Source organism: Podarcis melisellensis (assembly GCF_964234715.1).
Source record: "Podarcis melisellensis genome assembly, chromosome: 9".
Lineage (NCBI taxonomy): Eukaryota > Metazoa > Chordata > Lepidosauria > Squamata > Lacertidae > Podarcis > Podarcis melisellensis.
The window spans coordinates 39,253,078-39,266,893 of NC_138541.1; the positions used below are offsets into that span (position 1 = coordinate 39,253,078).

At 42.6% G+C, this 13,816-nt stretch overlaps 1 protein-coding gene across 2 annotated transcripts in view; it reads right to left on the minus strand.

The window, feature by feature from the left end:
* Positions 1-2,174: 2,174 nt before the first annotated feature.
* TMEM154 (transmembrane protein 154) overlaps positions 2,175-13,816 on the minus strand; it is a 31,118-nt gene continuing 19,476 nt past the window's right edge. For both annotated transcript variants that reach the window (XM_081926248.1, XM_081926247.1), the window contains exons 3-6: positions 9,436-9,463; positions 8,974-9,059; positions 6,034-6,091; positions 2,175-2,925 (exon numbers count right to left, since the gene is read on the minus strand). In XM_081926248.1, the coding sequence (XP_081782374.1) occupies positions 2,910-2,925; positions 6,034-6,091; positions 8,974-9,059; positions 9,436-9,463 (188 nt within the window). In that variant the 3' untranslated portion in view covers positions 2,175-2,909. The remainder of the gene's footprint in view (positions 2,926-6,033; positions 6,092-8,973; positions 9,060-9,435; positions 9,464-13,816) is intronic.

A 13,816-nucleotide genomic window follows, 5' to 3' on the forward strand; every position in this document is an offset into this window, starting at 1 on the left:
CTATTATTACACGGAGTGGGTTTTTGTGTGAATAATATATTTCCTTAATTTTATGGGACAGGTAAATTGCTCATATCAAAATGTACATTGATCCAATCTGATATCCAGAATTATTAAAAAAGAAAAAGAAAGAAAGAAGAAGTGGTATTTCTTGTAAACAGAACATGGAGTCTACAGTTCTAACATAATGTTTTATGCCAATAATTACTTTTAGAAATTATAATCCTGATCATCCCCCAAAGCCATAAATATTTGCTTGAAACTCCAAAACTTTTAATAAGTCCATGAATTCCCTGACGCTAACAGAAATTCAAATAATCAGAATTAATGTTACAAAAAAAACCCAGTCACTGACACATTATGCTAAACTGGCAAGCCTTCTCACTAATTATTACAGATACAGAAATGATATTCTGATGCTTCATGCTTGTAAGGTTTTTGGAATCTGCATCACTAATCATTTAATGTTCTCTGTGCCTTCATCCTCAAATGTGCTGTGCTAGTAGGAAAATACTTGCATATGGCATAATGGCAGATATATTTTTGTTGGCTCATTCTGTGAACAAATACCTTCCTAATTCCAACCAGCACTTGATCATTTAAAAATTAAGCAGTAACCATAATGATGGGATACTCAAGACACACATTCTCAGTATACACGATCTACATGAATATTAGCAGCAAGAGGCAGGAAGCATAGCTTGTTGAATGGATAGCTGGATAGTGCAGTTCGTTAGAGCAAGGTGCTGACAACGCCAAGGCTGCAGGTTCAATCCCTGTATGGGGCAGCTGCATATTCTTGCATTGCAGAAGGTTGGACTAGATGACCCTCGAGAGTCCCTTCCACTCTATGATTCTATGCGATATGAAAAAAGTGGAGCAACCTTTGCCCACATCAGTAGTGACTTATTTAGAGCCTGAAAAGGTATCGTTTCAGTGGTAAAACTGGCATATCACATCTCTGTGTAGGACTGCCAAGTTAGCAAAAAAGGTCTACACTTATTTGCACATGAATGGAAAGAATATAAATAGATGCTGAACTTTAAAAACATGGGGCAAATTAGCAAACGAAAGCAAAGAAGTTTTAAAACATGCCAGGTGGCCAATCTTTTTTTTTAAAAAAAGAGTCTCTCTCAATAACAGGCCACTTAACACGAAATGCCCTCACTCCAGAAGTTCAGCTGGCTACTACTGTGTTATCTCCTTTTGGCACTTCTTCAAAACTTATTTAACTTCCTAAGCTTTTCAGGGTGGAGTTTTATGGAACAACACAAGAAATTTGTCAGCTTTATGGAATTCCATTGAACATTGGTTTTATCAGTTCCTCTTGTGTATGATTACGAACGATATGTGTTGTTTTCAATACCATTGCAACCCACCTTGGGATCAAGAATGGCCAAGGGCAAGATATAATAACAATAACAATAACAAATCAAGGAACTCTCAGTGTGTTGTCATCTGGCAATATATTCCAAGCTTTTCAAAATCAGGGCCTTCTCTTTTCTTGCCACCCAGACAGAGATGCGCAGGTAGTCACCTGAAGTTCTCTGTTGTAAAAGGAACCCTCAGCTACTATACAATCGCAATGACGGCCCAGCATGAGGAAGGCAAGGGATCCTTTTTCCAAACTCAAGGTAAAGGAATGCTATGTCAGCTAGCATAGGTGCCAACTCCCTGGGGCCCTGGGTGCCCAAGCACCCACAATATTCCCCATGAAGGGGCTGGGCGCCCACACATTTCAGTGCCAGGACCATGCACGCTGCAGGGCACCCACAGTCGTGGGGCTAAGTTACCACTCCTGTCAGCTAGGGAGGAGCAGAAGGCATTTGGAAAGGTAAAAATGATTCACCCCAGGTATCTTGACACCACCAAAAGTTATGTTCAATCCTCTACATTTCTTCTAAGCAAGTAGCATTCAGAGGAAATATCCCACCATTGAAGCATTATTTATTTAAGGTCCCAGGCTAGGTTACAGCCTTAAAAACAATAATAAAAACAATTTAAAACAGCTTTCAAGAAAGTAAAGACAAGAGATTATCTTTCTCCGAAGGACTGGCAAGCACCATTGGAGGTAATTACAAGGTGGATAAACCTGCCCCTAAGATTTACAAGAGAAGTTTGGACTCCATGAAACCAAAAGTAGAACATTGTTATGGAAGACTTAGACGGCATACTAGGAAGCTAGAAAAGAACTTTATTATATCTCTTTAAAAAGAACAGTAACAAGAAACTCCTGGCTCCCTTCAGATACCAGTCCAGCACCATCTAGTGACTCAACTATATAATGACATCATCCATATCAACACAATACAAGCTTTTCAAATCTTGCAGTATTTCCTTGTCCCAAATCCTCCGACAGCTCCTGGTTGTTTGAAATGATGTCCATGCTACATTCGTTTATAGAACGATTGCCCGCTTCTGTTGCCCTCATCTGTTCAAATCTGTGTGAGGTATCACCATCATTACCAGAAAGAAAATTAAGTGCCAGTTCCTTGGATTGTATTTCAGAACTGTGATTTAAACACACAGGAGCAAAGAAATTCAGAACCAAGGACACAGTGTCCTTTGTACATAAAAAAAAACATTAGTGTAATGGGCAACCTTACAAAATAATACCATAACGTGATTGATCAAGGAGGGCGGGAATGAATTGCTCTGGGAAATGTCTGAAAGAGGATTGTACTCTTCCTATTCCTTCTGAATTTCACAGCAGATTTTTTTCCCCAGGACCTTTGCTTTGCAGAGCTGATGTCATCATGATGAGGAACAGAAGCAGCAGGAAAGGACAAATGCATTAGCATCCTTGACTCTTTCAGGTGAAGGAAACTCAAATCCAGATCACCCCAGATCTCAGGAATTATAAGGTTTGCTGTTTCCTCCTTCAATCCATATATAATGCCTTCTTGATTTCAAGATTCGCAGTCACTGTGTAAACATTGTTTAATAAAATAATTAGCAGGTGTTTCCACATTTGAACATTGTACTTTCCTAACACACACAATTAGTTCTTTTTTTTAAAAAAATGTGGTCAGTTCTTGCTTAGACCTGGGGCCCCCAGTGTGACACCCAAGGGTGCCTTCATATACCCTCCTGGCCCCCCTAGGCCCCCTGCCCTGCCCTTCACATTTTTATTTTTAAACTATTAAACCCCTGATCTAGATTGTTCCATTGCCACACGGTGTGTATAGAATGAGAAAGAGCATGTGCTACTATTGGACTAGCATCAAGCATTCAAATGTCTGAGTTACACAGAACCTACTATTGTGCAGAATTAAAAGGCTGTTAATTTTCTGCAAAAGTGTTATGATTAGGTTAAGACTGAACTGAAATTCAAATGTTTACACACTCTCAATGCAACACACGTTGGCACAATGATCTGTTGTGAGGTTGTTGCCAATCTGATCTCTTCCCTTGCCGATAACCAGAAGAAACCAAGATTGATTATGGGCCTGCTCAAAACTCACAATCTCTGTGGATCTGTGGTGCAATGTAATTAGCATGGGATTTCCTTCAAGAATCTATTGCCTGTGAAGTCTTTGATTTCATGTGCTGAGTGACTGATGATCTTCTCCTGCCAGCTTCCTTCCTGTACTTTATCTACCCTTCCTTGCTTTCTTTATACCACAGGTCCCTTTCTGCCTTTTTGGTCCTCATGATTTCACTGTCTGTAACAGCTTCTTTGGTGCCACCACTCCCAGGCAATTGGCCTGCAGGCCTGGGATGCCTCACTCACCCGTTGGGGTGAGTGGTGATAACAAGAAGATAAGGAGGGGCATTCCAGCCTGGTGTACACAGTAAGATGGGGGGGGGGGTCAATCAGTTTCCATCACAAGTCACACTTATGAACCGCCATGTTGCCCCCAACTTTGCTTCCCTGAGTCATTATTCTGCATCTGGATAACCTTGGGGGGGGGCACATTCTTGTAAAATTCAAAAGTAGGTCCCACAAACCAGAAAAATCCAAATATTCATTCCCACCGCAGAATCAATTGGATGCAACTGTAATGGTTTGAGAACCTTTGCTGGCAGATCCCCACTTCCCCAATCTTACTGATTGGTTGCTACAATCCAGCCTATCTGAGTGAAGAAAATCTGCTGACTGCTTACACTGAACTGCAGCAAATTACCCTGGAGGAAACGTCCACAGAAGTGTCCTCAGGGCACTTGATTAGACACCTTTGTTCTCGCATCTCACGCTTTAATTCTCTCAGGGGTGTTCGTTGTCACCTGAAGCTCTCTATGCCTTTTCCCTTAGCAAAACATATCTCATTTCAAGTAGCATATCATAAAGGACACAAGCGTACACTATTGCCATGATTCATAATAAAGCAGAGCCACCTAGTGGTCCCAGTGATTCTTTCTCCTCCCCTCCCTCCCAGAAATCCATGCTGCTCTTTTATTTACAGAAGGGATGGGCGAAGAGTAGATTAGGATCTACTGGCAGATCTCTGTGTGAGTCACAGTAAAAAGCTTTTTGACTTCCAGTGGTCTAACAATAGCAAGTAAAATCTTCAAGTAACCCCCTTGCTATGTTCCTCACCTGTAAAATATTAGCATTTCATGGTTTCCTTTGACCATGGCTTAGTGCAGCCCCACAAACTAGCTTTAGAGGTTTCTGTTTAGAATCCTTAATCTGTAATAACTCAAGATGTTTATGAGGTGTGGTAGGCAATTGCTGTGCCTCCTCCCACAAAACACTATTTGAATCAGGCTCAGTCCCCTGCTGCTATTTTGCACTGGCTCTGGTTGGTGGACCTCAATGGTTCCTGTCAAAATAAAGGAGATCCCTCAAGCCTGAAGTTTGCTCACCACTGATTTACACAGACGGTTTTTAAGAGGGACCATTCAACGTTTTATTCCAGCATCTTGGAAATGCAGCAAAGGAGGGTGATTTCAAATATTGCCCTTCTCCCTACCACCCGCCCCCCAAACATAGATATTTTCAGCCACCCTAAGAACAAACATTGAAAGCATAGGAACCTGAGTCAGAACACTAGTCTCTCTAGTTCGGTATTGTTTTACATTGAGTAGAAACGGCTTTCTGGGGTTTCAGACAGAATATGCTCCCAGCCCTACCTGAAAATGCTGGAGAATGAACCAGGGACTTCTGCATGGGAAGCAGATGTTATCCCACTGAACTATAGCCCTTCCCCTTAATGTTTGTAACTTGTGAGAGGCAAAGAGGCAACCAAAAGGCAAATTCTAGGGTATATTCAAGAAGAAACTGGGGGGGGGGAGTGCTTTGGAAAGTGCATTCATTGTGTTAATTTTCTTTTTCTTTTTTGTAGTTCACAATTACTAGAACGGGACGCGGGTGGCGCTGTGGGTTAAACCACAGAGCCTAGGGCTTGCCGATCAGAAGGTCAACCTAATAGTTCGAAAGCACGTCAGTGCCAGTAGATAAATAGGTACCGCTCCGGCGGGAAGGTAAACAGCATTTCCGTGCACTGCTCTGGTTCGCCAGAAGCAGCTTAGTCATGCTGACCACATGACCCAGAAGCTGCACGCCGGCTCCCTCGGCCAATAAAGCGAGATGAGCGCCGCAACCCCAGAGTCGGTCACGACTGGACCTAATGGTCAGGGGTCCCTTTACCTTTACCTAATTACTAGAACAGTGGCTAATCGTCTGTTTAAAATGCAACCACAAAATGTCTTTGTATCTTCAACACATATATCAGCTACATCGTTGAATTTTCTTATTATACTAGCCACTCAGCATGTTTAGAACCAGTGAGCTGGACAGAAACACAACTCCCATCTAAGGAATAATCCCTTCCAAAAAGATATATTGAATTAGCAGCGGACAGTTCACAAAATGAAGTTCCGCATCCATCTCACCAACGAGACTAATAAAACCCCATCTCTCAGTGGTGGGCTAGCAAATCTATCCTGTGCCTCAAACAACAGAGTAATGTTGATAAGCAAAATAGATTTCAGGGTCATCTGCAAAGAAGAAGAGACCATTGTTCAATTTTGGATCTATTGAAGCTGACAGTGTCCCTTTCAGAAGTGTAATTGGAGAATCGCAAGTACCTTGGGCTGGCATTGCAGTCTTTTTCTTCTTTCACGGAAGGCAAATATTCACATTCAGCTAAGAAAAGATTGGAGACAGTGAAACTATTAGCCTGGGGAATTTTGTGAACGTCTGTTCAATTTGAATAGCAATGACTGCACTGTAGACTTCTCCAGGACCTGGACATCATTTTTTATTTTTATTATTATGTCTGCAGCCATTAGCCCATTTAAAACCCTTGTGGATAAGTCAGAAGCCATAGTAACCTTTGTTTTATTTATTTTATACATACATATATATATCCACAGAGCACCCATCTCTAGCACCTTGCCTTTGTCACAAGCTAAAAATAAGAGGGATAATAATAAATTGCCCAACATACAATTGTTTATGTCATGTCTGTTGTTCTGCTGGATTACTCCAGCTGGTGAGTTTGTGTGCTGTTGTCCTTTTTATGCTGTTGCTGGGTAGCACCCTTTGAGTAGTGGCACATCAATGCCGCATGCCCACTTTGAAGACCCCTAGCAAGGTCAGGGCTTCACTTTTAAAGGCAGCCTCTGTGTCTTCTGCCAGGTACCGTAATGTTAGGCTCACCGCAGCTTCCTGTGTCAGGCAAAGGACAGAGCGCCAAACCCACTGATGCCAAATTAAATGTGAACTAAGCATTGGTGCCTAGTCTAAGGTGGATGGCCATGTTCACGCCAATAAACCTCTCCTATCTGGTGCTGGAAATAAAAGCACCAGGGCTCTTCACTCCAATCTTGCCGTTAGTTGGTAGTATTTCCATAGCATTGCACAAATTTGTAAAGGTATAGACCAGAGCAGGGGTTGCTAAGCTGTGGTTCTCCAGATGTTGGACTACAGCTCCCATCAGCCCCAGCCAGCATGGCCAACAGTGAGTGATGGTGGGAGCTGAAGTCCAGCAACATCTGAAGGCCCACTGGGTAGGCCCCTTATCTACATATTATGGATATGTCATGCTTTCCCAAAGTCATTTGATCAGCAGACAAGGAATGCCTACCAATTTGCTTACCTGGAGGCCTTACAAGTTGGACATAAGGCATCTGTGTTTAGTTGTATGGGACTTAACTCTACAGTCCTGAAGCATGATTTGGAAAAAAGAGTAGTCTTAGGCTATGTGAAGGATTTTCTGAGGGGGTTAATAAATCCCCCCCATTATCTCCAAAAGAATTTGGGGGAAACCCAACAGAACAAGGGTTTTTTGGTGGGCGGGGAGGATTCATATCACTACTTTTCGTTAACAGCTACGCACAAAAATGATATACATGCTTACAGAAATTATTAGTGATTCATACATCAAGTCAAGCTGTGACCCATACAAATGTCTGTAGGACATAGGGTTTCACCAGTCCGAACAGTGAGCAAATCACTCACTTTACATTAACAACAACAGCAATCATAATAACCTTGAGGTATTCCAATCCACTCCTTTACCTTGTAATGGATCCTATTGCACAAAGAGCACATCTAATAATCTATGGAGATCAGATCTCAAGGGAATAGCTACTATCCTATGTAGATTACCAAAACCGTATGAGTGTAGAAGAGGTCCCTGTAATGTCAAGTAACAGGCATAGAGTGAAAGGGGAGGGGGTTCTGATGTGGATGCAGGTGTCTTGCCATACTCAATATCTGTGCCATTATGCACAGTCCCCCCCCCTTTTGCACAGTCTTTGAACCAGGCTCTAGGTATGCAAGGTCTTTTCAGCAGCTTGGTGAGACGATCCTCTGTTATCAGGGTATTGAGGCTCTGAGGGAGCAATTTGACCGTGATCACCTAGTGAGTCCTTTTTGAGCAGGAACTTAGGGTGCTTCCATACTGTCACTCTTTCCAGGTGGAATTCAGTGGCATGTCAGCAAATTCAGGCTGTACCAATTAAAGTGGAGCTCTTGCAGAATAAACCCACTCCCCCACCCCAGGAAAAAACAGACTTTTATCATTGGAAAGTAAGAGGAAAATGCAGTGGAAACTGTGGGGTAGCAACTGCTTGATGAGATGTCATACAATCTACCTGCAAGCAACTCAGGATGAATGTTCAATAAGCAGTTGACATTGTATAACCTTCCCGCAAACATTGTGGAAACCAATCAGGACGAATGCTGAATAAACAGGTTATCTGGAAGCAACCTTGGGCCCAAGTTTCCACTTGTACTATTCTATCCACTAGACCGCAGTGACTTTATGGCACTTTCTGTGGTCTGGGAACCTTGGTGCCTACATGTATTTCAGCCCTTTCTCTGGTTTTTATGTATTTCTTTCCCCCAGCAGCTATGTTTTGCGAACCTCTTGGAATAAGATATTGATACCCCATTCCCTGTGCCAAGAAGCTTGATTTAATATACAGTGTTTGAGGCAAACAGGCATGCAGGTTGGAATAAGAAGCCAGGAGACATAGATTTAAGAATAATTGGATATGCCCAGCTCTCTTCCAGATTGGACAATAATCACAACTAGCCATCTGCTTGTGGAGAAAACAATGATTTCATTCCAGGTAATGGAGGAGTAGATAGCAAACCTAAAAAGACTGCAAGGAGGAAACGATGTGGTCATAGCAACACGCCTGTAAGATGATCCTGGAGACGGCAGTGAATAAAAAGTGCTAGGAGCCATGAGTCAATAGTGGTGAAGCATATCGCAAATTAATGCCAAAAAACACTCCTTAATACTAAAACACACACCACTCTCAAAGAAACCACTTGCTATATTGAAATGGCTACAAATATTTAGGCTTTGAAGTAAAAACTGCATCACCTTAAAGGGACACACATCTATTTTTCAATCCCCTCAATATTTAAAGAACAGTTATCTTCTGCTACTATTTTAGTATTTCAGATTATAGACTTAAATGCATTTTAGAGAACTTAGGCAAAGACGGTGGGAAGAGATGGGCTTGTTAGAAAAGAAAAAGGTCCAAGAGTAGAATGTGATCAATACATACTATTTCGTTTTAAGCTGCTCATCCATTTATCAAGCTCTTCCATCTCTATTTCCATTACAGAGGGTGTGTCTTCTTCAAAAATAGGACTGAGTAAGAAAACAAAAACATATTTTGGACCATGCAGCTTAGAATTGTTAGACAGATATTTTTAATACCATTTTAAAATCAATCCATGTGTTAGGCTGTATTTAAGTATTTAGCAGCCATTGTGCTTAATTTAGAAAAGAGCATCATTGTGTGAGCTGTTGAATCAATAAATGTTACTAAATCTGGAGTAAAGCTAATGCAATAAACTAGGAGTCCAGTAGATCCCATTGTTGCAATACGGGGGACATCACCTAAAGATGACAGCCATTTTAAAAAAATTAGATGACTTGTGGTTCTGTCATACTGAAGAGTCTATGTGGCCCTAGGCCATGAGAACAGTTCCACAATGTTGATATGAACAGGAAGCAGTCTTACCTTTTACAGCTTTCACTTGCTAGTTCCTCTGAAATAAAATGAAATGCATTTCAGAAAGAAGTAAATGATTCATTTAAAAAAGAGGTAGAGAGATGCACTGTGGGCTGGCAATTACCATATTATTCGCTCTATAAGACGCACCTGACCATAAGATGCACCTAGTTTTTGGAGGAGGAAAACAAGAAAAAAATATTCTGAATCCCAGAAGCCAGAACAGCAAGAGGGATCACTGCGCAGCAAAAGCAGCGATCCCTCTTGCTGTTCTGGCTTCTGGGATAGCTGCGCAGCCTGCATTCGCTCCATAAGACGCACACACATTTCCCCTTACTTTTTAGGAAGGAAAAAGTGAGTCTTATAGAGCAAAAAATACAGTAAATATTGCAGAGTAGAATGCTCCTGCTCAAGATTCGACCCAGCTATACTCCATTCCCTCCCCCCTTTCCCTTGGTTAGCCATTCTTGCTTTGTTGATTTGTGATGTCAGATGCTTTTCAATCCAAAATAACCAGAGGGCACGATGTTGAGAAATAGTATGAGGCAAATTGGGCCAGGATTACATCCTTTACCTTCCTGAATAATTATTATGCACAAAGCCAATAAGAAGAAGGAGGAGGAGGAGGAGGAGGAGGAGGAGGAGGAGGAGGAGGAAAAACATATGAACTTGGAGGCAGCTAGAAAGTAAAATGCAGTAAAATGGATATTAAGCCCAAGTTGAAATTAGTAGCTGAGGTAAATTTAAGATGTTGACTACAGCCAAGCTGCATTAATATTCAAATCAGAGTCTAGCGGTGAACAGGAGACTGGAAGCAATGAATTTCTTGAGGCTAACAGGTTCCAACAGTGAAAGCAACATAATGAGAAGTCAACAACTGTGATAAAAATTGTTTACTTCCACACAGCCTAATGCTGTACATGTGCAGTGCACCTGTTTACGAACAGAGACTGTAGCAGATTACAGATAAGGGGCAAGATGAAAACGCAAACACACACAAACACCTAAAACCTGGAGAGAAAGGCATTTGAGAGCACAGAGCAACGAAGGAAAATAAACCAAGGAAAGAGTAATTGCCAGGAGAGATGCAGGTGGATGAAACACCAGATGGAATAAGAGGGGAAACCATATCCATTGGAGGTTAGGATGTGGTATTTTTAAAGGAGGAAACTGTCCTCTGAACAACGGAAAGGAAATGTGTATTTTATACCTAGCAAGGTATAGGAGGGAGGAAAGGATAGGGGGAAGGATGTAGGCACTGATTCACTTTTCCCAGAAGAAACATTGATAGTTTGGACCACAGATTTAACCATGCCGTCTCCACAATGCCTCAAGTTCTATTGAAAGTCCCACCCCAAAAATATGCTATATAGGCTGCACCTTTCGTCAGTACAAATGATTCACAGCTGGTATGACAAATAATTCACAGCATAGTTGTCCTGACCTGACTTCAAGCAAAAGCTCATGGGGTGTGGCGGGGTTACTCCACAAGGCAGCCTGGAGCAGCAGGACCTCGGAGAGCTCTTAGTGAGCCACTTGTTATAATGGAAGGAGGAGGTGAGTGGACCACTCTGTCCAGATTACTCTTCCTAGACTCCACTATCCCCTACCTGAGGAGTGTGGCTACTTAAAACAGGAACAGGAAACCTTGGGCCTAGAGGCTGATGGAATGGCTGGAGGGCCACAATCTGGCTCCACAGGCCCCACCTTCTTCCCAGGCCGCACTCATCTCGAACCCTGCCTACTATCCTCCTTGGGTGTTCTTATCTGGCTAGAATGTGTCCTTAAACTCCAATAATGCCTCTTGCTTTCCTGGATGGAGGGTACTGATGGGGTGTGTGTGTGTGTAGAATTGATCTGCCCACTATTGCTTCTGGCCCTGCCCACCACTGATACGTTGCCCCCAGGAAGTTGCCTACAAAGGAATGCAGCCCTCAGACTGACAAAATTCCCTAGTATACAAATGAGTGCATTCTCCTCTGGGGTTGCTGCCCATACCGTTGAACAGGTGTTGTGGAGCAAGAAGCGCTTGGCTTCTTGGGTGAATTGGGTTCAGGGAGGGGTGAGTGTTCTAGCAGTCCTGGTGCAGCAAGTTCCTGTCCGCCAGACTCAGGTTCAGGATGAGGAACCCAACTGTGTTCTTCACCCAGTAGTATGATAGTCATGGACTTGACCACTTCAGTTCTCCTCCATCTGAGAGTCCTGGCTATTGCTTGAGGCTGGGACCATAACAGCTGTGTTCTATGGGATCCAGTCCCATGAAAGCATGTACAGTCGTACCTTGGTTCTCAAACGCCTTGTGACTCGAACATTTTGGCTCCCAAACACCGTAAACCCAGAAGTGAGTGTTCCAGTTTGCAAACTTTTTTTGGAAGCTGAACGTCCAATGTGGCTTCCGCAGCTTCTGATTGAGTACAGGAAACTCCTGCAGCCAATCGGAAGCTGTGCCTTGGTTTTCAAATGTTTTCAGAAGTCGAATGGACTTCCGGAACGGATTCTGCTCAAGAACCAAGGTATGACTGTATAGGATTGCAGCCTCAGTCTTTGGTGGGGAAAGTAGATTGGGTTATAATAGTAGATTTCTGAGTAATATGCAGTGCTTTTTCTGGGGGTATGCAGGGGTATGATGCATCTCATCAAAATGAGAGTGAATCATCAGTTCCGTTGCTACCCCCGATGGTGGCCTAATTTCCTGTCACGGTGTTTCCTGAGTCTCAGACGGATGCGAGCATTTAATGTGTGAAGTAGGAGTTGGAATCTAGCATGGTGATTAGTCCGTTTCGTTGTTACCACCTCCAATGGCGGCTTCATTTCTTTTCCCAGTGATTTTATTGAGTCAAAATGAGAGTACCCCTAAATAATTTTTAAAGAAAAAAGCAAAAATAATTTGAAAAACAAGGAAAGATCTCTCCACCCCACCCCAGCCCCGCTGAAATTAAGGAAGCAGGGGTGGGGGCAGAGGAACTAGAAAGGAGTTTTTGTGCATGGGGATTGCGAGCTTAGTTTTGGTACTGAAAACAAATTTCTGGGTTGAGAATGTACTCAATTACCCTGTTCCTTAATCTAGGTGTGTATTGCAGGGTTTGAGTCACCCTAAGGTGTCTGCGTCACCCAGGAGATTGCAACCACAGAGATAAAAAAGAAGAGCTGCTCTGTTATCTGGAGAGGTCACTTCCTGGTTCTCATGGAGAAGCTGTTTTGAACGGAGCTCAGCAACCGAAGCATGTAGCTGTATTGAGACAGCACCAGGTGTTGAAATTTTGCACCCCTAACAATTTTTGTGCCCAGGTGGGCCCCCCATGCTATGCCACTGCATCCTGCTGCCCCCCATCCTAGGAACTGATGTTTAACCCTCATGGAGCTCCCAGCAGCCTTAACAAACTACAGTTCCCATGATTCTTTGGAGTGGGGGTGCCTAGACTGTGCTTTAAAGATATGGTGCACACTCAGCCAAAGTATCACAAGCAGGAGAAAAACACACAACCAAAAACCAATGCCAAGAATTCATGGCGTTGCAACTGAAAATATGCCTGTAGACAGTTACCCTGTATGTTTATATACTAATACTCAAAAGCTTCATTAGCCATCAGACTATTAAACCACTGCTTGTATATTTTAAATATTTGAATCTGTGCATGTACAGTCACCATCTTAAAGCTTCTCCCACTGTTACCAGCCCTTTATATTTCACCGTATATTTTCTAAAGGCTCTGCCCGTTTCCCCTTTCCATTGCATCATAAGCAGAATCATTGTCAAGGGAAACATGTCGTTTCCTGGATTGCATTATCCTTCTAGCTGGCGGATTAAAGACATCACAATCCCATGATTCTCCTGCAGCATGTTTGGATCTTAGCAAGCGGTAGGTGCAATTGCCACGTTTATCCTGGAAGACCTTTGTGAGGGGAAATGTGAAGAATAAAATTAATTTTTGAGGCAGCCTTATTTCCTCCTCTTTCTTTATTGGAGAGGCATAAATCCAAAACTGTAGTAAGTATAAGGGCAAGTATAAGAAAAATGGCAAGGGGAATTATCTATGGCCAAACACCCTTGAGAAAGAGCCGAAAAGCCAAGAAAATCCCATTATAACTGTCCTGGACAAGAGAGATAAGCAGTGGGGACTAAGAAGCACAGTCAGACCAGGTTAAGTGGGATTTCTTGTTTGCACTGGAATTGTGTTTAGCCAAATAATAGTCTCCTGAGGAATTCAGAAATGTGCCTGGTTTTCAACAACACTGCTCAGCAGAATGGAATATACGAGGCACTGAGGGCTCAAAATCCCAGTGCTCAAGCCCAGGCTGCCGAAATCATCTTCCCTTCCTTCCAGACCATGAGCTTTGCCTCCTGGGTCTATTCCCTATCACAGTGAATAGAAAATGTATTCTCTTTTGT